The 25119-nt window shown below is 35.6% G+C and overlaps 2 protein-coding genes across 2 annotated transcripts; one reads left to right on the top strand and one right to left on the bottom strand.

The window, feature by feature from the left end:
• Positions 1-8653: 8653 nt before the first annotated feature.
• On the top strand, positions 8654-9613 carry LOC119537387 (olfactory receptor 151-like). Its single transcript, XM_037839861.1, has one exon. It carries the CDS (start codon positions 8654-8656, stop codon positions 9611-9613), a length of 960 nt encoding a protein of 319 aa, XP_037695789.1.
• Positions 9614-21085: 11472 nt separating this feature from the next.
• LOC119536176 (olfactory receptor 8B3-like) lies at positions 21086-22030 on the bottom strand. The gene has a single exon (XM_037838879.1). It carries the CDS (start codon positions 22028-22030, stop codon positions 21086-21088), a length of 945 nt encoding a protein of 314 aa, XP_037694807.1.
• Between the last annotated feature and the right edge of the window lie 3089 nt (positions 22031-25119).

Genomic DNA, 25119 nt, shown 5'->3' with positions numbered 1-25119 from the left:
CTCATTTATATGGCTCCACTGATCAAGGCCCACCCTGAATGGGTGGGGCCATGCCTCCATGGAAATATTTCATCAGAGTTATCACCTACAGCTGGGTGGGGTGCACTTCCATGCAAACAACCTAATCCAAACGTTCCAACTTAATCCCCACTAATATGTCTGCCCCACATGATTGCATCAAAGAATATGGCTTTTCCTGGGGAACACAATACATTCAAACCAGTACAGTCACGTTTGTCCCCCCCCAGTTATTACAGCTTATTTACTAGTTCTTCCTATTCGTTTATTAGTTGTTCCAGGGGGACAAACTAATTTCCACTCCTCTCTATGCCACCATTTTCCACCTATCCCTCTCTCATTTTTGAAGGACAGTTTTGTCAGATATAGAATTCTTGGCTGGCAGTTTTTCTCTTTCAGTGTTTTCAATATATCATACAACTGCCTTCTCACTTCCACAGTTTCTACTGAGAAATCTTCACATAGCCTTATAGAGCTTCTTCTGTGTGATGGATCACTTTTCTCTTGCTGCTTTCAGAATTCTCTCTTCATCTTTGATATCTGATAATCTGATTATTAAGTACCTGGGAGTTGGTCTACTCAGATCTATTCTGTTTGTGGTATGCTGTGCTTTTGGATCTGTAATTTTATGTCTTTCATAACAGATGGGAAATTTTTGGTGATTATTTCCTCATTATTCTTTCTGCCCCATTTCCCATCTCTTCCCTTTCTGGGACACCCATGACACATATATTCCTGTACTTCATGGTGTCACTCAGTTCCCTGAGACCCTGCTCATATTTTTCTACTCTGTTCTTTTGTGTGTAGGATTTCAGATGTCCTGTTTTCCAGTTCTTGAATCCTTTCTTCTGCCTCTGCAAATCTGCTGTTGTATGCCTCTAATTGTGTATTTCATATCTTCTATTGTGCCTTTCATTCCCATAAATTCTGACAACTGTTTTTTCAAATTTTCAAGTTCTTTCTTATGTTTTCCTAGTGTCTCCTTTATATCCTTCATCTCTTTTGCCATATCTTCCCTAAACTCATTGATTTGATTTTTTAATAGATTTAGGAGATTTGTTTGATTAATAATCAGTTGTTTTAATTCCTGTATCTCAGTTGAAGTGCAAGTTTGTTCCTTTGACTGGGCCATATCTTCACTCTTCCTAGTGTGAGCTGCAATTTTCTGTTGTCTAGGCATCTGGTTTCCTTGATTACCCCAATTATATTTTCCAAGAACCAGACAGGACAGGTCTCAGGAGAAGGCTGCATTTAGTAAGAGATTTCCCTGAGGGTCAGGACAAGAAGATTGTCAGAGTTTCCTGTGAGGCCTCTAGAATCTGTGCTTTTCCTATTCTGCCCAGAAGGTGGCACTTGTCAGCCTGCAGCTCCCAAACCGTGTAAGAGGTGCAGCATACATAATTCTCAGTGGACCCTGTCCTGGCCAGGAACCGAGGGTGCCAGAAACCAAGCTTAAGCTGTTTCTGTTCTGTTTTGTTTTTTTCCTTCCTCTCTGGGCCACCACTTGAGCTAGGTCCCACCAACCCCCTTTTCATAGGAGAGATAAGCCCTTTAGGGAATTGTCTCCTACACTTGAGTATTCCTTTGACTCTCTTAAGTCTGCCATTGCCTGAGTCAATGCTGACAACTGAAAATGCCTGAGTCTTTATCTAATGAAATACTTAGAATGAGAAAGGAAAAAAAAGGAAAAAGAGCAACAAGTCCCCTTTTCAGAACCTTTCCCCAGCCCTGCATTTCACCAGGCAAGAACCACAGTTGGTATGTGTTTCTGTACCAACTTGGAGCACAGCCATATTCCAGTATTCAGAGCTCAGTGGACTCCAAAAGCCTCTGTTAAATTTAGGTATTTTTTTTCCATCAGCCCTGCCTCCTCTTTGCCAGGATAAACTTCTGGGTTCCTTTCCTGCTTGCTCAGGGTTTATCTGTGTCCATAGCATGTATTCAGTAGCCAAAATTTGTTAATTACAACCATAATTGGAGCTTGGTTGAGCTACATTCCCTTGCTCCTGGGAGGGAGTGCTTCCTTTTCCCACAGAGAAGTTTTGCAATTCAGCCAGCTGTGCTGGTGGGGGAAGGGTGCCAGCTATGCAGTTTGGGAAGCTTTACTTACAGTTCTGTGCTGCAATCACAGTTGTTCCATCCATTCCCGACTGGTGTATGATGTTGTCCAGTCATGGATGTCCCCCAATCACTTGTTCCTGAATATTTGCTAGTTGTTCCTGGCTATTTATTAGTTGCTCTAGGGGACTAACTCAATTCTACACCTCCCCATGCTGCCATCTTGCCCCATCTCCCCATTCATTAATTCTTAATTTCTTGGTTACAACACTTATGGCCAATTATTTTTGACAAGGCTGTCAACACCACTCAATTGGTAAAGAATAGTCTCTTTAACAGATGGTGCTGGGAGAACTGGTTATCCATATTGAAAAGAATGAAAGAGAAACGCTATATAACACTGAATGTCAAAAGTAACTCCACATGGATGAAATACCCAAATATAAGAACTAGAACTATGAAACTCCTAGAAGAAAATGTAGGGAAGCATCTTCAAGATGTTGTGTTAGGCAATGATTTCTTAGACTTTACACCCAAAGTAATGCAACAAAAGAGTAAATAGATTTATGGGACCTCATCAAAATTAAAAACTTTTGTCCCACAGAGAACTTTATCATGAAAGTGAAAAGATAACCTACTCAATGGGAGAAAATATTTGATAACCACATATCCAATAAGGTTCAATATCCAGAATATATAAAGAAATCCTACAACTCAACATTAAAAAGGCAAGCAATACAATTTAAAAATGGGCAAAAGACTTGAATAGACATTTCTTCAAAGAGGATATACAAATGGCTAAAAGCACATGAAAATATGCTTAACCTCATTAGGTATGAGGGAAATGCAAATCAAAACTGTAAGGAGCAACAATTTCACACCCACTACAAAGGTTACTATTTTAAAAAACCTGAAAACTAGAAGCGTTGGAGAAGATGTAGAGAAATAGGAACACTCATTACTGGTGGGAATGTAAAATGGTGCAGCCATTGTGGAAGACAGTTTGGCTGTTCCTCAGGAAGCTTAATATACAATTACAATACAAACTGAGAATCTCACTACTAAGTATATACCAAGAAGTTATGAAAACAGGGACTTGACAGATATTTGCACTCAGATGTTCACAGGAGCATTATTCACAATTTCCAAAAGATGGAAGCACCCAAGTGTCCATAATCCAATGAATGGATAAACAAAATATGGTATATACATACATAGGAATATTATTCAGCCATAAAAAGGAATGAACTACTGATACATGTGACAACATGGAAGAACACTGAAGACATGTTGAATGACATAAACCAACACAAAAGGATAAATATTTTATACTCTCACTGATTTGAAATAATTAGAATAAACAAAATCATAGAGTTACAGTCTAGAATATTGTGTACCAGGGGCTGGGATGAGGGTAGAGAATGGGGAGTTAATGCTTAATTTTTAAGAATTTCTATTTAGGTGATTGCAAAGTTGTGGAAATGGATGGTGACATTGGTAACACATTATTTTTAGTATAACTAATAGCACTGAATTATATATGTAAATATGGTTAAAAAGGGAAATTTTAGGTTGTATACATGTTACTAGAATAAAAACAAAAAGATAAAAATAGACTGTATAACACAGCTAACCCTATTGAAAATGATGGACTATAATTAATAGTATAAGTATAAATATGTTCTTTCATGAATTATAACAAATGTACCACAATGATACTAACACAAGGTATTAATAATAGGTGCAGTATGGGAAAAAATGTAACTAATGTAAACAATGGACTATAGTTAATAGTACAATTTTAATATTCTTTCATTACTTGTAACAAAGATACTACACTCTTGCAAAGTGTCAACAATAGTGGATATTGTAATTTTTACATGATTTTTCCGTAAACCTAAAACTTCTCTAATTAAAAAAATGAATAAAAATAAAAAAAATTTAATTTTCAAATCACATCACATCACATGTTATGAATGTAACAAATCAAATATTAAATTATATGGTATATAGAAAAGGAAACCTTCAAAACAATTATTCAAATCAATAGGAAAACAAAATGAAAATTAAAACAAAAAGCTAGAGAGAAAAGAATGCCAAAGAAAACATTTTTATATTAAAACATACATAAGATAGAGCCATTGCCTTAAAACTTTTAACACTCTGCAATGACTGAAAATAAATTAAGCATTCAATTTCAGAAGGCAGAAAATGAACAGGAAAAAACAAAACAAAGATTCTCATAAATAACGATGAAATCAGAAACTGATGAATTAGAAGTTAAAAGTGCAATAACCTAGACAAATAAACAAATAATTTTGCCTTAAAAAAACAGTAACAAAGCTCAGGCCAAAACTACTAATAAAAATATAAGTAAATAGTTTTAGCAATCAAAAAGGCAATATAATCACTGCTATATTAAAGAACAGAAAATATGACCTAATTCTATGGGTAGAATTACTTGAACAGGATAATTTAAATAAAAATACAAACTTCCAAAAATGACAAAAAATGAGGAACCTCTGTGTTTCAGTTTGCTAAAGCTGCCAGAATGCAATATACAAAAAATGGGTTGGCTGTTTCAATGGGGATTTATTAGGTTGCAAATTTACTGTTTTAAGTCCTTGAAAATGTCCAAATTAAGGCATCAAGATGTAGATACCTTCTCTGAGGAAAGGCCAATGGTATCCAGGGTTCCTCAGCCACAGGGGAAGGCACATAGCCAGCTGTGCTGATACTTCTCTCCCAGGTTTACATTTTGGTTTCCATGGCTTTCTCCAAAATGTCTCTGGACTTCTGTCTCAGCTTCTGTCTCAGCTTCTCCTGGAGGCAAATTCAGGATTACCAATCTTAGCTTCTCTGCTCTCTGCTTATTTCTCCCGGGGCATTTTGTCTGAGCTCTCTTCAAAATGTTTCTGCCTTTTATCCTCTCACACCAGACACCAGCAAGGGTGTTAAGACCCACCTTAAATGGGCAGGGTTGCATCCCCATGGAAACAAACTAATCAAAAGGTATGACCCACAATAGGTTTGCCCCCACAAGATTGGATTACAAGAACATGGTTTTTCTGGGGTACATAACAGATTCAAACAACACACCCTAAAATAACTATTAAAACAATGAGAACTCAAATCAATTTCATTCCCACAAAAGGCACACAGTGGAATATTTATTGGTGACTTCAAGCACACCTTCAGGGAACAAGTAATTCCTGCATTATACACATTCTTCCCAAGCATGAGCAAAATGTAGAAAATTCCTTAGTCAATCTTCTGCCAGTATCATAACCGTGATATTAAAACTGGCAAAGAGAACAAAGAGAATGGAGAACAAAAAGTCATCAGTTTTACCCAGGAATATAGGTAAATAGTTCTAAATAAAATAGTATATATTAAATTATTATATGACATAAGTTATTTTATTCCATGAATGAAAAGTAGTTTCAATGTTGAAAAAATATTATCATGGCAATTTATTACACTAATAGCTACCAAAAGTACATTTAATAAAAAATTATCACCTGTTCCTGATACAATGATCTTGATCTTAGAAGGCGAGGGTAATAAAAACTTACAAAAAACACTACACCTAATAACAAACAGCACATTTAATATCAAATTATCAAGAGATTCCTATTAAATTCAGGAAGAACAGTGAGGGCCCATTAATTATGGATGTTTATGAATATTATTTAATGTAGTTCTTAAGGTCTTAGCAGATATGATTTGATGCTAACACAGTGACCTTCATATCGTAGAACTTACTACATATTTCTTATACTACTGAATGGCAAACTTGGACTGAGAAGATACTGGCATGAAACTTGCTTTTTGAGTTCTACTCAAGTAAAGTTTTACTAAACACACTTTTATAACTAGGTCAAGGAAATCACTGAAATAATTTCCAAGATATTGTGCCTGTGTTTAGAAATATTGTTTATAAAGAATCTTTTAAAAGAGTTTAAAAGACACTGTTTCTCTTTTTTAAAACAGATATAAACAGCTAATCTAACAGTGATTGAATTCTACCTTCTCTGTAGGTTATGAGAGAAATCAGGTACACAAAGGTAGAAATAAAACGATTAATTAAAAAAATTATGTGGGCTGTTTGATAATTACCAGTTTATTATGTAAATGTCCCCTTATTTTTCTAATGAATTTGTCCATCTGATGCAAAGTACGTAGTCCATTGGATCTAAACTAAAATACTGAAATTTCAAAGCAATAACAAAGATAAATATCTGAAAGGGATTAAAACAATATTTAAGTTGTAGAAAATCATCACCAATCTATTTAGAAACCAATTCAAAAGGTTTCCACAAGCTAATTCTTGTTTGAAACTTCAATGAAGATAGAAAGAGGGAAAAGCAGGGAAAAATGCAATTAGTTTTCCCTGATTCATATGGAAACCCTTGTTGACTTGAGCACTGTGAGATTTACTAGGGTAAGATTCTGTGGAAAGTTATACAAAAAATAAATTACTTCTATCTCAGAGCATGTACTTTATAAGTACCTATTCTTTTCAAGAGAAAGACCCCCTTTCCAAGAAAATGAAGCCTCTGGAGGTGAGCTTGAAACCATTCTGTCCAGGAGTCCTGAAGCCACTGTGTGCAAGGGTTAGACTGACTCTGAGAGGCTACGACAATGGACTAACCATTGAGTTCTATTTGTGGTGAGGATTCTGGTGAGACTACTCCTGGAATACTGCATCAAAACTGGAGAGAAATATATTTAGAAAGGAGATAGATCTTCCTATCTGGATTATTATTGCTTCTCTTAGGATGTTTACTGAATATCCCAGGAGAACAGATCTTAAAGGACTTTAGTTACAGCACAAAGAGTTAAAAAAATCTAAAAGAGTTACTATGCTCTACTGGTTGGAGCACAGAGATGAGTGAGAGAACCCTCACCAAACTGCCAAAACATCTGTCTGTGATAATCCGACAATCATTCCAGACAAGAGGACTCATTCCTCTTTTTGGTTCTCAACATTGGAAATTCCAATATTCTGATAATCTCATTATTCTGATGGCAAGTATATTTTAGTCATTGTTCAGTTTTGTTTTTTTTTCCCTCCTCAGGAGAATTTTACCTCTGAGAGTCTTCCCTGAATCTTGTGATCCTGAGAGAATACTATACTCATCCATCTCCTTGGAGTTCAGTGTCCTACAAACAACTGATCAAAGTATTCCCTTGCATAGAAAAGGCAACACAGGGGTGGAAGGGGATCTTATTATTACTCACTTAGGATAGATCCACAGAGTCACTCGATCTTAGAGCTGAAACAGACCTTAGAGATAATCAGCCCAAACCCATAGAAGAAGAAAGAGAAATGCCTTTCCCAAAGTTCCACAGTGAATTAGTGACACAGCTGGCACAGGAACCCAGCTTTAGAGATGGAAAGAGGGAGCTTTACTACTTCCTCATTTAAAAGACTTACCATTTGAATTTTTGATGTTATGTCCTACTGACAACATACCACAAACAATATCAGCAAGGTACTAAACAGATAATTTTTGACATGAAGCTGACTATGCAAATTTACCCATTACAAGAGGAAAAGGTAAATTAAGTGGGAGCCATAACTCCACTACTTCTGACAACATTCAAGTAAGTACACAAATGCTGAGCATAAATTCCTGAAGCATTCACTGTGAAGTAGCATTATTTCACAGAATGATAAACTGAAATTCTAGTAAAACTTCTGTTGACCAAATTATGTGTAGTTTTTACTTAACCCAAGACAACTGAAATTGGAGGAAAAGAGTTTTCTGTTAACTGTGGAGTATGAAATTGTTGGCATTAGAAAACAGTCTTCTTCTGTTTTAATATTGCACTATTTTCCTAAGATGCACCCACATCAGATCCAAGCTCTACCTAGGAAGAAAAAAAAAGATCTAAAGGAGTACTCCTTTATTATAACCAAGAACTCTAGAACTAAGTTGAATTAATTGAATTGATAATTAAATGAATAAGTTAAATGCTTCATTTGGAGAATCATGAGCTCTGCACTTCCTTTTGAGACTAATAATCCTGACTCGAAGAAACACTTTCACTTACCAGTTTCTCCTTGAGGAATAGTCTGTCTTCCATGAGAAACAAGAACCCAGTGCAGCAAAAGGCCCAATGCTAACCCTGAAATTATTTTCTTATGACTTAATAAAACCCTGTGTTACTAGCATCTAGGGTTCCAGCCCTGTAAGGAGACCCAGTTCAATCCATATTTTGGGTTTCTGTTTGTCACAGGCATTGAAACAATCTCTAAAGGAAAAAAATCATTGCAACTTTTGCCCTATTCTTATATTTCACATTTATTTTAAAGATCATCTTGCATTTATTCTTTGTTTCTGTACACCTAATGATAGTCTTTGGCCAAAAGTAACAATATCCTGACATGAAATGTATAATTCACAAGTTTATTATTGACAACCATTAAAATGTTTTAGTTTGAGTATCAGTTTTGGATTTTTTTCCCTATCACAACATTAATAAAACAGAAGTAAATCATGGGAAAATAGCTTTCTTACTTCCTGTGATTTTTCTTCTTCCTAGTTTCATATCCTGTTTCTTGAAGGAAATGGCCAGACAAAATTATTCTGCAGTGACTGAGTTTGTCCTTGGGGGATTAACAGATGAACCAGAACTTCAGCTGCCCCTCTTCCTTCTATTTCTAGCAATCTATATGTTCACTGTAGTGGGAAACCTCAGTTTGGTCCTCATAATCTCTTTTAATTCCAAGCTCCACACTCCCATGTACTTTTTCCTCAGTAATTTGGCATGCCTCGATTTCTTTTATTCCTCAGTTGTTACCCCCAAACTCCTGGGAAACTTTGTATTGGAGCAAAATATTATTTCCTATCCTGCATGCATGACACAGCTTTTTTTCTACTGTGATTTTGCAATTGCTGAGTGCTACATGCTGACTGCCATGGCATATGATAGATACGTAGCTATCTGTAGTCCATTGCTCTACAATGTTACCATGTCCCAAAAGGTCTGCAACATGCTGGTGACTGGAGTCTTTAGCATGGCAACTGTTGGAGCTATGGCCCATACTATGTCCATGATCAGGCTTTCCTTCTGTGGGGACAATGTCATCCACCATTATTTCTGTGACATAGTTCCTCTCCTAAGGCTCTCCTGCTCCAGTACCTCCATCAACAAGCTTCTGGTAATATTTCTAGGTGGATTTAATGCATTGGCAACAATTGTGGCCATCATCATCTCTTATGTCTTCATACTCATCAGCATTCTTCAAATATCCTCAGTGGAAGGGAGGTCCAAAGCCTTTAGTACCTGTGGTTCTCATCTCACAGCTGTTGGGATCTTTTATGGGTCTGTCATATTCATGTATTTTAAACCAGCATCCAGCAGCAACATGGCACAGGAGAAGGTTGCCTCTGTGTTCTACAGCACAGTAATCCCCATGCTGAATCCCTTGATTTACAGCTTGAGGAATAAGGATGTAAAGAATGTGCTAAGAAAAGTCATTGGAAGGAGGCATGGACCAAACCAGGGTAGTAGTCAGGACCATTAAAGGTGGTGGCAAGAGCTTTCTTCTTTTTCTTTAAACTAAATTTCCCTTATGTTTCTTAACATTAACAACCCATTTTCCTTCCCTTCACGACAGCTAACAGATATTACCCCTTTTATTGAAGTCTGTGCATGCACACACACACACACACACACACAAATATATCCCTTCAGCAGATTAATCCATGATATTGTAATTAAGCAGGCCCTTAAGGAAGCCCAGGTGTGTTTAGTTTGAAAAGTTCTTCCCAAGTGAATCTGCATGATCCTATCTTGCTTCCATGTTGAGAATAACTAAGATTATTTTTTTTTAATTTAGTTGGGGTAAATTGACAGTCATCTCTGCCTCTGATAACTAGCTAAGAGACACTCAGTGTAAGTGGTATAAAACTAGGCTGTGACAGAAAATAATCTTAATCCTTGATCATGGGGTGAGTCCAAAAACAGTTGTATATTTGGCTTATAGTTGTACACTTGGCTTCAAAGGTCCTCCTTTATCTTCTGCCTTCTGCCATTGATCTTTCTCCTGGAAAGTATCATTCCCAAAGGAATGAAACATCACAAAAAAATGAAAGAAGAAATCAGTAACAGTGAAATGTCTAGCTCATGGTAAGGCAATGAGGCTGCTTGCTGGAAGGAAGCTTCACCCTTCTAGAAAAACTCATAGGTAACTGATAATTCTGCCTTCCAAAAATTCAACTTCCTAAGTGATGCTTTTCCCTTGGTAATCTCAGGATTTTGAAACTATGGGCATATTCCTAGGAGCTGAATCTAATTCCCTTCTGCACCCCACTTCCTTTTTTTACACTTCCAGACTTTATTTCCCATGGAATTCTTCCTTTTTCTCAAGCACACCTGCTAGAGATGTGATGGGCCCTAAGATCTTTTCCCCACCACTCCCTGTCCACTCTGGCTTAAACATCAAGTGTCTTCTACCTATTATCTGGCATTCTCTTTGCCTGTTTTTTTCAGTGGGCAGAAACAATGGTGACAGTTTTTACCACAAATTGTCCATAGTTACTCTCCTTTACACTGACTTTCCATAGTTGCCATTTTACTAACCTAACGAAGCAGAGTAAATTTCAAGCTGGGCCAGCCTGAGTTGCCTCTCTGTCCCACCAGGTCCCCTGAATGCGGCTCAGGACAGTCTGATTCACTAAGCTAGCTGTGCTTACCAGGAAGGCCATTCTGCTGTCCAGACAAGTGCAAGCACAGATATATTTCTACCACAAAGTGCCAGGCCTCCTTTGAGAATTCATTTTCTTGGATCTCTATCATGAGGTAGAAAAGCTAAAGCTATCTCAGACAGAATTCAGTGACAAGGACCTGTGATGTGCATTTTAATCAACATTTTTAAGAAAATGTTCACATGAGATTGCAGCTTCTTCAATTTCATTTTTTACTTCCTTCCTATGGGATTCCAAGTTCTCAGGTTCCTGATACCTAACACCTTCTGTTATAGAGTAAACAAATACATGCTAATACATTAGACTTAATTAAGGATAATCTTATCTAACTAGATAAATATTTTGTTAAAAAGAGAGACAGTTATGCTCATATCTGTAATATGTGTAGGTGACAACTAAAGACGAACATCAACTAAATTCAAATGACTGAAAATTATAATCCTATCTTAAAAGGAAGTTTTAATTACTTAGCACAATTATGGTATGTTGTTATTTTCCATTGTGCATGATCATAACACAAATGAGATGAAGAACCCTAAAATGTACTTAAAACATATGTTATATAAGAAAATATTTATATTAGCCTGAAGTAGATTGCAAAGTTCTTTGTATTCCTTGGTCTATGCAAACCAAATATATGTAGTACACACAAATACACACACATACCCATACATTTCCATATCCTTAAATAAATTATTCTTATAAAATTAACATAAACAACATCCTCCTGTGTGAGGAAGAATAAGCAAAAAAGATTCAAACCCTGGAAAAATGCAGGCTATGGAAGACTAAATTTCTCTTACAAGCATCAGGTAGAAAATAAAACCTTGAGGAAATGATTTTCATGTCTAGACTAATTTCTTCCAGGAATAATATTTAATGATCATACCAAAAAAACCCTCTCACTCAAAGTATAAATTTCTAGCTGTTCCTCTCCCAGCTTCCACCATCTAAAAGGGAAATTCATTTCCAGATGCACATTACTTCCTTTGGAGAGACGTAGAGAGTAACATCACTTTCCATTGATCCTACTGAACTCTCAGCAGTTCCTGTAAAACCAAGAGTGTTTACGTGAAAGCTGAGATTGTTAGTAGGAAGTGATCTAGATCAGTTTTTGTGCTTCCTCTCCCTTTCTTTCTCTCTCTTTTTTCTCTCTCTCCCTCCCTCCCTTCCTTTTTGTTCTCTCTGTATTTTTTAACATCTTTGTCTAGGTATATGTGACATACAACTAACTGCAACTACAGGACTTGATGAGACTTGACCAATGACTACACCCATGAAATTCATCACCACAGTCAATGTGGTGAATATATCCATCCTCCCTAAATTTTTCATCATGCCTCTGGGTAGTTCCTGCTCCCAATACTTGCATGTTCTCCACCTCCAAGGTAACCACTGATCTGTTTTCTGTCACTATAGATTCATTTCTATTTTTGAGAATTTTATACAAATTAAATTATATAGTAGTACTCCTTTGCATAGGTATATTTCAGTGAGAATAATTATTTTGAGATTCATCCATGTTTTTGCTTGTATCAATAGTTCAATTCATTTATATTGTTGAAATAGTATTCCACTATAGGATATAACAAAAATGTTTATCCATTTACCTGGTGATGGATGTTGTTGCTGTTTCCAGTCTTCAGCTATAGTCAATAAAGCTTCTATGAGAATTTATTTGTGTGCAAGCCTTTGAAAAGGGACTGTATATATTATATATACACACTCAAACATAGTTTTAAATTGTTAATTACATTGATTGATTTTCAAACATTGAACCCATCTTGAATTTATGAAATACACCCACTTTGACCCGCTATACTATCTTTTTAACATATTTTTGGATTTGAGCTTGTTTAGGATTGTGCATCTATTCAAGAGAGATATTTGTTTGTAGCTTTTGTTTTGTCAGCTTTTGGTATTGGGATAATTTTGGCCTTACAGAATGAGCTAGGAATTATTCTCCTTTCTTCAATTTTTTGGAAATGTTTTTGTAGAGTTGGCATTTTTTCTTCCTTTAATACATTGTAGAATTCACCATAAAATCATCCAGAAAGGTCTGTAGGTTTCTTGCAGGGTGCATTTTCTCAATTTCTTTATAAGGTAAGGGGAATTCAGGTTATCTGTTTTGGCATAATAATATTCACCTGTAATCATTTTAATGTCTTTAGATTTGTAGAGTTGTCATCTCACTCATTCTTGGTATAGGTAATTTGTGTCTTCTATTTACCTGATCTGTTGGGTAAAATGTTTATCAGTTTTATGGATCTTCTGAAAGAATCAAGTCCTCATTTTTATTGATTTTTTGTTGATTTTTAATTTCCTTTTTATTGACTTCTGTGATCTTTATTATATCCTGTCTTCTGCTTCTTTGCTTTCATCTGTTCTTAATTTTCTAGTTTCTTCAGGTGGAAGGTGAGGTCATTAATTTGAGAACTTTGTTAGCAAATAATACTGAAAATCAAAAGCCCACTAAAACAGTTCAATATTTGTTCACAAGATTTTGTTGTTTTCACTGTTTGGTCTAAGTGTATGAAGTCAAAATAATGAGTTTAAAATAACAATTCAAAGCTATTTTCATCCTCACAGTGATAATGGTATGAATTTAACATACAGTTATGTTTATCTGTTTCTGTTTATATTCAATTTTAGAATTTTTCCTATCCCTGTTCATTTTATTTTATTAAATGTATAAATAATTAAAATGATTCCAAAACTCAAAATTCCTTTTTGTGGATGTACCACAGCTTATTCATATATTCTCTTACATATGTGTTCATTTGTTTTTAAAACTCACACAATGGTGATATGAAAACCACATGCTTATGTATTTTCACATTGTTGAAGATGTAATTTCTAGGTCATTCCAATAATTGGGACTGCTGGATCAAAGGATAAACAGATGTTATTTTGTAGGATACTGCCAAAGTCCCCTCTATGTGAGCTGGAACAATTTGCATTCCTATCAGGTATGTATATAAATGCTTCTTTACCCACAGCCTTAATCTACTACTAGTCAAGGATTTTGGTGGTTGTTGTGGTTTACCATCAGTCCAACAGGTGTGACCAACACTGTTTTCTTTCTCCTAAAACTTCTCTTCTCACAACCTTGAAACTAATCTTGCAGCTGTGAGGCTACAAAGAAAAACAACTGGAGCTGCTGGGGTGGGGGCGGGGGGCAAAAATAATAAATAACAACAACAAAAAGAACAAGGACCACTAGACCCTATCTACTGTCAATATTGGTCATACCCCCTCCTGCTCCTCCCCTCCCCTTCCACTCTGCCTCTCACCTCAGCTACCCAGGTGCCTGAGAGGCTCTATCTGGGCATTTCCTTATCTTTCTCCCACTTTCCCCATATCTTACAGCCACCAGGCCGACCAATTACCACAAAGGAAAACATTCCAAACCAAGTGGTCCTAACTGCAGTAAATCCCTCATCCATCTCCATGGAACCAAACCATCCTAAATGCATCTCAGCAAATCACTCACCCATCCCACTGATTCACCTGCCTTACTATCTTCCAGTGATTTTCCTCCCACCCACTCCCAGCCATTGAAAAGGTGGTGATCCTTTGTTTCAATGGAGTTGAGCTCTACCATGTATCTCCTGCTTTAATGGCCTGTGAATAAAGTGAGCCATTGACATTGGCTGGGGCAGTTTTCTGACAAGTGAGGAATAGAACGTCAGTGTGATTTTAACTTGCATTTCTCTTATGAATGCAAACAGCATTTCTTATATTCACAAGTAACCTTTCATCTTTGTTGTGAATTACATTTCAGTCTTTTGCCAATTAAAAAAAATTTTCCCTCAGATTTTAAAATCAACTTTATTGTAGTATACTATAATATACAATGTCACCCATCTTAAGTGACCAGTTTACTGAGTTTTGATAAATACATGTAACTACCTACATAAGGACCACAATGAAGATGAAGAACGATTCCTTCACCCCAGAAGTTTCCTCATTCCTATTGGAGTCTGCCTCTGCAACCACTTATGGCTCCAGGACTGAACACCTTTTTGCCTATATACATTACTTGAATTTTCTTGAATTCTGTATAAATAAAATGTGTAGCTCCAGTTTTATGTAAGATGGAGGAAATGTGCCACCTCTCTCTAAATGCAACCATAAAACCTGCACAGCTATTTGAAGATTCTTAAAATATATTATCAGCAGGCAGACAGGGGCAGAACACCAGAAATAACACTGAAGAGGCAGAGGATCATTTTACAGTTGTTTTATTTACCATGCATTTCTTAAAATTTTAAGCAGTAAAATTTATTAATTTTTAATGCATCAAAATTTTGAAAAACAGTTAGAAAATGCTACCCCTTATTCAGATTATTGAGGAATGCACCCATGTTCTATTTTAGTGTCTGAATGATTTCAATTTCAAATTTAGTGTTGGGGTTTATTCTTGTATAGGGTTTGGGTATAGATCCCATGTATATTCTTTATCCAAATGGTTATTTTGGATTGCTGGCACTATTTATTTAAAGTCCATCTCTGACCAGTTATTTTAGATGCTATTTATATTATATATGAAATTTCTATATGGACTTGATTCTATTTCTAGCTGTTCTACTAAATCTCCTTGGTAGATCTAGTTCCCTGGTAGCCCTTCATATCCTTGTATGTCTATTTTTTTATAAAACTTTGTATTAAATTGTTGAGCTTTGTTGCTAACAATATGGGCTGACTACAGCCTATCTGTCCCTGTAATTACATACAAAAAAATCTGGACAAAATGAAAAATCAACTACCTCAGGACTCTGAAAAGTAAACAAAGATATCACAAAAATTTACTCAAAATGGATTATACACCTAATTGTAAAACCTAAAACTATAAACATTTTAGAAGAAAACCTAGGAAAATATTTTTATAACCCTAAGGTAAGCAAAGGGTTCTTAAATGGCACACACACACACACACCCATATGCACTAATCAGAAAACAATGATAAATCCAATGGCAACTAAATGTTTTTTTTCTTTGAAAGACACCATTAAGAATATGGAAAATATGCTAAAGAGTGGAAAAAATATTTGTCATATTCATATCTTATAAAGTACTCACATCTAGAATACAGAATGCATCCAGAAAAAATATATAAATACAAGTAAATAATAACTCAGGAGGCTAGTAACAAAAATGATTTGACAAGACACTAGTAAAATAAGAGAGAAATGAGCAATAAGCACATGAGAAGATACTTAGCATCAGTAGTAAAGAGGGAAAGCAAATGAAAACCATAAAATACTATTATATAGACCTTAGAATGGCTAAAATTAAAAGAAAAATAAGCAAAAATATATGACAATAATGTTATCTCAGTCATATACCAACTAGAACTCTCATGCATAACTGTTGAAAATTTAAAACGTACAATGACATTAAAAAACAGTTTCGTAGTTTTTCAAAAAGTTAAGTGCACACTAATCAAACAACCCAATTGTTTCACTCCTAGGTATCTGCCCAAAAGAAATGAAAATATATGTTGACATAAAGACATGATATGAATGTTATGGCAGTGTTATCTGTAATAACCAAATACTGGAAACAATCCAAATGACTATCAACAGATAAATACATCTACTGTGATATATCCATACAATGGAATATGACTCAGTAATAAAAAGGAATGAATTGAGGGTACATACCATGGCAATAATGAGTTTCTAAATCATTATTTTGAGTGAAGAAGATTCAGGTATAAAGAAAACACACTAGATGTTTCCATTTCTGTAAAATTTAGAAAACACAGATAAGCAACACATCAGTTGTTGCCTAGACACACAGGTCATGGGAGGAATGGATTACAAACGGGCAAGAAAAGCCACTTTGTTTATACTAAGTGTGGTGATGCTTTCACAGATATACACAAATGTCAAAACTAATCAAATTGTACATTTTTAATATGTTCAGTTAAATGCACTTCAGTTGAACTTCAGCAAGTTGAAGTGTATATACATTTCAATAAATTTGAAAAATTGTCCAGATCTATAAAAATGTTTCAGGTATTTTAATTTGTAAGTTAATTAGGAAGAGCTTACATTATTAAAATGCTGAGTTACTATTTTTCTTTAAGTAACAGATAACAAAATTCACGGTAAGAAGCATATGCCCTTTTGCAAAACATTTGACATTGTTTTATATAGTACTGAATGAAACTTTATGATGTAAACTTTCCTCTGCCCTTATTATAAACTGAGATACATGTTACATCTCCTAAGATACCTATTACTACTCCTCTAATCATCCCTGGTTAATGCTGGAGTAACAGGGTCCCTGTTCTGGTCTGCTAATGCTGACATTATGCAAAATACCAGAAATAGATTGGCTTTTATAAAGGTGTTTTATTTGGTTACAAAGTTACAGTCTTAAGGCCATAAAAGTGTCTAAGCAATCAACAATAGGGTCCCATCACAGAGGAACAGCCAAAGGCATCTGGAACACCTCTGTTGTCTGGGAAGGCACGTGGCTGGTGTCTTCTTCCTTTACTCCCAGGTTGTGTTTCAAAATGGCACTCTCCAAAATGTTTCTGGGCTTAGCTGCAGTTGTGAGCTTCTGTCGGAGCTCTTACAGGGCTCCAGTGATTTAATGAGATCCACCCTGAATGGGTGGGGTAACACCTCCATGGAAATTATCCAGTCAAAGGTCTCGCCCACTGTTGATTGGGTCACATCTCCATGGAAACAATCAATAGGTTCCAACCTAATCAACACTAATACATCTGCCCCCACAAGATTGCATTAAAGAACATGGCATTTTGGGGGACATAATACATCCAAACTGGCATAGTCCCCTTCAAATTGAATGCACTGGGATGTTGGCAGATCTCAGCAGCAGGGGCATGTGGTATATTTTGGCCATTCTCAAATGGGAACAAGCATAGTCAGAATAACAAAAGGAGGTTGGTAGGAAAAACAGAACAAAAGTATAAAAAATCAGGGATTTGGTTCTACTTCAGGCTGCATGCACAGTGCGTAATGAAGGCATTTCATCAAATCTTGCTTCCAATACCAGTAATGAAACTGATAAGAATGAGGGTATTTCTATATTATTTGATGCTCATGAGTTCAGTGAGTAGCTATAGCGTTCACGTTACCACAGGTGACAGGGAACTCACCATATTTGTCCAGTTTAGGAATAGATCTCGTTGAGTCTACAGAATCTACGGAGGATCCCAAATACCCGAGGTACTTACTTACATATGTAGAGTTACCTATTCTCAATAGATAAATAGTTTTATCAAAAGGGCCACAAAGAAAAGGAATAAAGCAAAGGGGTAGGAACATGTTGGAAGCAGTGTAGTTAACTTAGGTTATTTGTTTTCCTTACTCCTTTGTTTGGTTATGGTTTGCTAACTTTATTGGGGTACAGTAGGGACATGTTGGAAGCAAGGTAGTTATTTTAGGTTATTTGTTTTTCTTATTCCATTATTTTATTTGAAATGTTTTTCTTATTGTTTGTTTTTTATTTTTTTTTGATAAAGTTAAAAAAAAGAAACATTAAAAAAAAAAATGGAAAAGGAAAACTCCAGGCTAGGTGAATTCTTATATAAGTAGACCTTAAGTGGAAATCAGGCAGGTTCATAATAATGGTCATTTAAAACTAAAAGAGAAGGATGCAGCAGTGCTAAACATCTACAGAAAAAAACAAGCATATCAGCAAAGCTAAAATTCACAATGACTAAATATTGGGTGAACATTAGAAAAAAATGGAAAATCAGAAAATATTTAAGTTACTTTAGAAAGCGTTTCAATTGTCCCTTGAGAAAGCTTATCTTGGTTTGTCAGGGTAACCGTGACAAACAACACACAATGGGTTGTCTTATCCAACCAGAATTTATTGCATCCTGGTTTTGCTGCAACAAGTCCAAATTCAAGGTCTCAACAAGGTCCTGATTTTCCTGGAGTCTGTAGCATTCTGGTGCTTTCTTGCTGGCAATTTGGAGGCTTCATAGCTTGTACCTCTGCCTCTGTCACATTTATTTCCCATCACACTGCCTTATTTTCTGGATTCTTCTGGTTTCAATCTTTCACAGACTTCTGGCTTCACCTGACTGCATCCAACTTTGCTCTGCTTTAAGGACTTCAGCCCTTGGATTAAGGCTCATCTGATCCAATTGGCCTCATCTAAATGATCTTCAAATATTCTACTCACAAATGAGCCCCTACCCTAATAATAACACCTTCAGAAGTTCCACTTAAAAACAGGTTTACAATCACAGGAATACGCATAAAGCCTGAAATATGTTCCTAAAAGGGGGTAGGATTTGATCACCACAGACCAGCTTAAGGATTATTAAAGTGGTCTTTTGACTTTATTATCTAAAGAAAAATAAACCAAAATCTTATTCTAGAAAAGATGTTGTCACAATTTAACAAAAAAAAATGTTACTTTCAAATAATGAATTCTCTTCCAGCAGCATTTGTGTTTTTAGATCCTAAAACCCATATTGGGTAATATATGGAAGACAACAGATAAATGTGTAATTTAGTTTTTCCTGGGTCTACTAGCCATATGGCTTTAAACTTTCCTTAACGTCAAAAATCCAAAAAACATCATCCTACCTAAAGAAAACGTGAGCTCCAATATTTCTTAAGACTCCCATAAGGGAAATGGCAGGAGTGGGTAGGGGATTAGTTTTCTATCATTTTACTTTCTAAATTCATACAGAGTTTCCTCTTACACTTACTAGTTCACCTCCTAAATTTGCTGTCCTCTCTCTACATGATCCCCCAAAAATGAGACCCGAGCTTTTTCTCCTTCATTCACAAAACACCACTACATTCATTGTGAAATATATGTTTTCTCACAGCATTATGGACAGTGGAGTATAATGCAGCACACTACAGCACCAGACACAAATTCAGGGTGAAATACAGTTTCTAAACCCTCATTTTCCATTCACACCCAAGTACTGGTCTTATTACTGACTGTGTGTCTCTTTGGGTCCTGGCGTAATGACATGTCACTGGTAGCCCTTCCTCCCATACACATATTCTCTGAAATACAGCAGAAGCAAACACTTTAAATTCATTTTACTTTATTTTGCAAAATTAGTCAGTTTCATATTTGAGCTAATCATCTCAAAACTATACTACCCTGAAAAATCTCTTCACTCCCACACAAGGAACCTCAAACAATTTTCATAGAAAAAAAATAGCAAAATCCCTGGTTGAAATTCATGTATCCTCCTGGAACAAAGAATAGCCAATTTCAAAATAGAAAGGTTTCCTCATATTGCGTGTCTACAAAAATAAAAATTAAATTAAATTAAATAAAACAGAAGCAAAGTATACTAGTAAGAAGAAGAGACTTGAATCCAGGAACTTAGTATTTACATTAGGCTTTTTTATTAAGAAGCTGTGTGACTTTAAATGAATCATTAACCTCTCTGGGTTTCACTTCCATATCCAAGCAATAAACATATATTGACCATTTATTATACATTTGTTTGGGTATAAATAAAAAAAAAATACTTCGCTGAAAGGAAGCAAAGTGCATAGTATCACCATCCACACAGGGGTTTATTCTTGACAGACTTTATGGAACCTTCTATTTCTGAATCTTCTGTTTCTTGAAGGAGAAAAATACCTATTTAGTGGAGGATGAAAAGACAAGAGAGCAGATGTACTATTGAGGCAGGATAGAATAGGGCATCAAAGCTTTGGTTCCTGGTCTTCTATTCAGCTACAAAAGAGTTAATAGAAACCTGCAAATCTTCAACTGCAGACTTCTTGGAGCCAAAATTGCCCCTAAAGCTCTGAAGCCTCCCCAAACCATAAATACTTATAAAATCATGGGCCCACAGCAAATTCTCAGTAAAATGACAAGAAGTATGGGGTCATAAAGGTTGTTAAACATCTGTCCAAAGACAAACTTTAGATATGCAAGGGCACGTCATAAACTCTGATAGCCATTTCTTTCTAGAACAAAGGAGACATGTAGTTAATGCAAAGTATGGTTAATACAAACCTTTTAAGCTCCTAGTGTTCAAAGGTTACTATGGAAACCTGCCACCACTAAAATTTTCCTATATACCAAGGCAGCCCATTCCCACTCAATGCATGCTTCTCCCTAAACATGCCCACACTTCTCTTTAGCATGTCTTCTTTCTCTGTTTCTTTAATAAACTTTACTACTTATTTCTACTGGCCCCTCTTGTCCCTGAATTCTTTCTTCCATGAGAGTCCCAAACCTGGAATGGGGTTCTGCCTGGCACTGATGTCCACAGGCACCAGTCACACTATTTGATTCCTTTTTCCAACACTACATTACTTTCTCCTACTCACAGTTTTTCTCAGGGCAAGTTTAACATCTTTATTCCTCAAGCTATAGATTAAGGGGTTCATCATAGGAACAACATTGGTGTAAAAGACAGAGGAAATTTTTCCCTCATCCATAGACCCTGAAGAAGATGGTTGGAGATACATAAATGAAAATGAACCAAAGAACAGAGAAACAGCAATTATGTGGGAACTGCAGGTGCTGAAGGCTTTGGACCTGCCCTCAGTGGAATTCACGTGGAGAATATTGCAGAGAATGAAACCGTAAGAGATAAAGATGGTGAGACTGGGCACAAAGATATTGATGCTCGCAACAATGAACAACACCAGCTCATTGACATAGGTGCTTGTGCAGGAGAGCTGGAGCACAGGGAGGATGTCACAGAAATAATGGTTGATGGTGTTGGCATCACAGAAGTTCAGTCTCAGCATGCATCCAGTGTGGGCCACAGCAGTAGAAAATGCCATCAAGTATGAACCAAACATAAGATTGGAACACACTTTAGGGGACATGGCAATGTTATATGAGAGTGGATTACAGATGGCCACATAGCGATCATAGGCCATTGATGTCAGCACATAGCACTCAGAAATGGCAAAAAAGCAGAAAAAGAAAAACTGTGTCATGCATCCCTGGTAGGAGATAATATTCTTCTTTGATAAAAAGTTCAGCAACATTTTGGGGGTAAAAACAGAAGAATAACAGAGGTCTGTGAAAGACAGGTTAAAGAGGAAAAAGTACATGGGGGTCTGAAGGTGGGAATTCAGTGCAATTAGAGTTATTAAGCCTGAGTTTCCCAGCATGGTGACCATATACATCGCTAAAAAGAGGAAGAACAGTGGAAGTTGGAAATCTGGGTGATCTGTTAACCCCACCAGTAAGAATTCAGTCACAAAAGAGACATTTCCAGGAGTCATTCTTGTCTGGAGCATCTGTGGTATCAGAAAAACAGGTTACATTAGAGGCGATCTATATCTTCCGACATTATCTCCTCTCATGGGCGTATCTGAGATTTCCCCAACATGGACCCACAGAATCTGCCTTTATTCCTGATACCAAGTAACACAGATTTCCCAGTATTATAATCCTTAAAACTAAATGTAAGAAAGAGCATCTATGGCTTAACCTAATGTGTGAATACTGGAGCTGCCAAAAGAAAACATAACTGCTGTATAAAACAAGGGAAAAAAGAAAGATTTATCAAGACTGAGTCGTTTTCTCCCATAACATCAAATCTTTATATACCTAAGGCCTCCCTTTACCAGTAAAGTCAGAAGCAGAGGCCCCAGCAATCTGCAGCTTGCCTCCCATGCAGGTTAGGTTAGACCCTTGTAGAATAGAAACCATGAATAATGTTTCAGAATCCAAACTGAGGAACGAGATTCTAGGAGAGGATTAGTAATTGCTCCAAGTCACAGAGTAAAAGCCATAAATCTACATCAGTGGAAGTTCTCTCTATTGAGAGGGAACTTATTCTCTGAGATACAGGAATCCTCAGGCACTTAATTTTTCTGAACATTCCCTGCTGCCCCAAAACAGATTCTTTCACCATTTTCACTTAAGGGTTAGGAATACATAAAATGAAGGAGAAAGCAGGACTTTTAATCCCTGGAATTCCATCTCAAAATAAGATGGAAGTAATATGAATAAAATACAGAAACTCACCATCCTCATACAAGAAAAGCTCTGTACTTCTGAAGTACACTGTTATTCTCCTCTGCGATCACAGAAGAGCAATTTGAAGCTCTGACAGTAGTTTCTTTGATTTTAAGAGGATGCAGATCAGATAATTTCCAATATCCTGGAAATCTTTCTGAGCTACAGATCACAATTTTTGATTTTAACTTGGAGTTTCCTTGAACAGCAAAGGAAAATAAAAATGCTTTCTTTAATATTATCAAATGATGCTTTCTTTAATATTATCAAATGTGCCGCTTGATAAGTCCAAAAGACTTAATGGAGTCCAATGACACAATGCATTTGGTTATAAAGAAGTAAAAATGTTGCTCAGTCTCTTCTCCAGGGAACAGATTCTGCATGTAATAGGGAAATAAGGGGATTGTATTTACACCCTGGACCATATTATGTCTAGTTCTTTAGGGACTCAACATTATCCTCAAGTTTTTCACTTCCTTCTAGGGATTTTACCTCCCCATAGCAAAGCAAAAGAGAAACTCCATATTCATACCATCTTGTCTCTGTAAAAAATCTGTCTAGTGTATTGTGTCTTTCCATCTTTTTTATTTCAAACGATTGAACAACTCCATGTATATACAAAAACCATTAGGTAATATACTCTAAATGGGTAGATTATATGGAATGAATTATATCTCAATGAAGTTAAAAATAAACAATTTTAATAAAAAGATAAACTAAAAATAGATATAAGAAAGCATTTTGAAGCCAGTGAAACTCCAAATACAAAATATGCAAATATGTGCAATATAGTTAACTCAGTGCTTATAGGGAAATTTATGGCCCCTAGGTACCTATATTGACAAAGAAGAGAGGTCTCAACTCATAGACTTAAGCTTTCATCATATGAAACTGCAAAAAGAACTGCAGGTTAAACCCAAAATAAGCAGAAAGTTGAAATAATAAAGAGGACAGCAGAAAGCAGTAATACATGATGCAGAAACACATTATATAAAATCAATTAACCTAAAAACTATATTTTTAAGATTAATAGAAGTGATCATCTCTGGATGGACTGGTCAGATAAAAATGAGCAAAGTCTGAGATTATTAAATTGAGAAATGTGATAGGACATTTCTACTAATACTATGACATTAAGGAAATTAAGGGAATACTATGAACAAAGGTATGCTAATAATCCTGTCAATTAATGAAAGTCATCAAGTCTTTGAAAAGTGCAAACTTCCAAAGCTCACTTAAGACAAAAGAGGTAACTAGAATGGTTATATAACTATTAAAGAAACTGAACTTTCAGTTAAAAATCTCTCATAAGAAAAATTTCAGGCCCTGAGAATGTTACTGTGGAATTCCACCAAACATTTATAGAATAAACAATACTAATTTTACATCAAATACTTAAAAAATTAAAGAGAAGGGAAAACATCATAATTCTATGAGGCAAGCATTATCCTGATACCAAAAGCAGACAATTCAGTTACAAGAAAGGAAAACTGAGACTATTACTCTTTGTGAATAGAAATTCAAAAATCATAACCAAATTTAAGAAAATTGAATATACCAACATATAAAAATAATTATAATAATGAAAATTAAAGCATATTTCAGGAATGAAAAATTGGTTTAATTTCTAACTATAAGTCAGTGTTTTTCAGCTAATAAATACATCTGCAATCATCTGCAGGTCATTCGACACTTAAAGGTGAAAGACTGAATCCTTTCTACCAAGTCCAAAATCAAAATAAGGATTTCTACATATTTGTTTTTTGCCAGAGGTCACAGACAGTAAAATAAGACAAGAAAAAGAAATAAGTGACAAATAGATTGCAAAATAAGATATAATATCATTTCTATTAGCAAATAAAATTATTACCTATGAAGAACATCCCAACAAATCTAAAAAAACCTACTATAATAAATGAGTATAGCAATGGTACAGAATGTACTGTTAATAAATTTCTATATATTAATAACAAAAAATGGAAATTTAAATATTTAAAGGACAGTACCATGCAATACCACCAAAAACATGAAAAATTTAGGTAGAAATCTAATAAAATATGTGATTGATCTGTACACTACAGACTGCAAAATGCTTATGAAAGATACTAAAGAAGGCCATATAAACGCAGGAAGATAAACTATGTATATGGATTGGCACATTCACAATTGTTAACATATCCATTATCTCTAAACTGATGCACACATTCCATGCAATTACATTAAATTCACAGCAGGACGTTTTCTAGAAAGCTGATTCTCAAATTTGCATGAAAACCTGAAGGAACTAGAATACCCAAAACAATTAAGCAAAAGAACAAAGTTGGAGGTCTCACTGGAAATTTTTACTGATTTTCTTACTGGAAAT

The sequence above is a fragment of the Choloepus didactylus genome, chromosome 6 (genome assembly GCF_015220235.1).
Source record: "Choloepus didactylus isolate mChoDid1 chromosome 6, mChoDid1.pri, whole genome shotgun sequence".
In the NCBI taxonomy this organism is placed as follows: domain Eukaryota; kingdom Metazoa; phylum Chordata; class Mammalia; order Pilosa; family Megalonychidae; genus Choloepus; species Choloepus didactylus.
The sequence above is the reverse complement of the archived record's forward strand: the minus strand, read 5'-3'. Positions and strand labels throughout refer to the sequence as shown.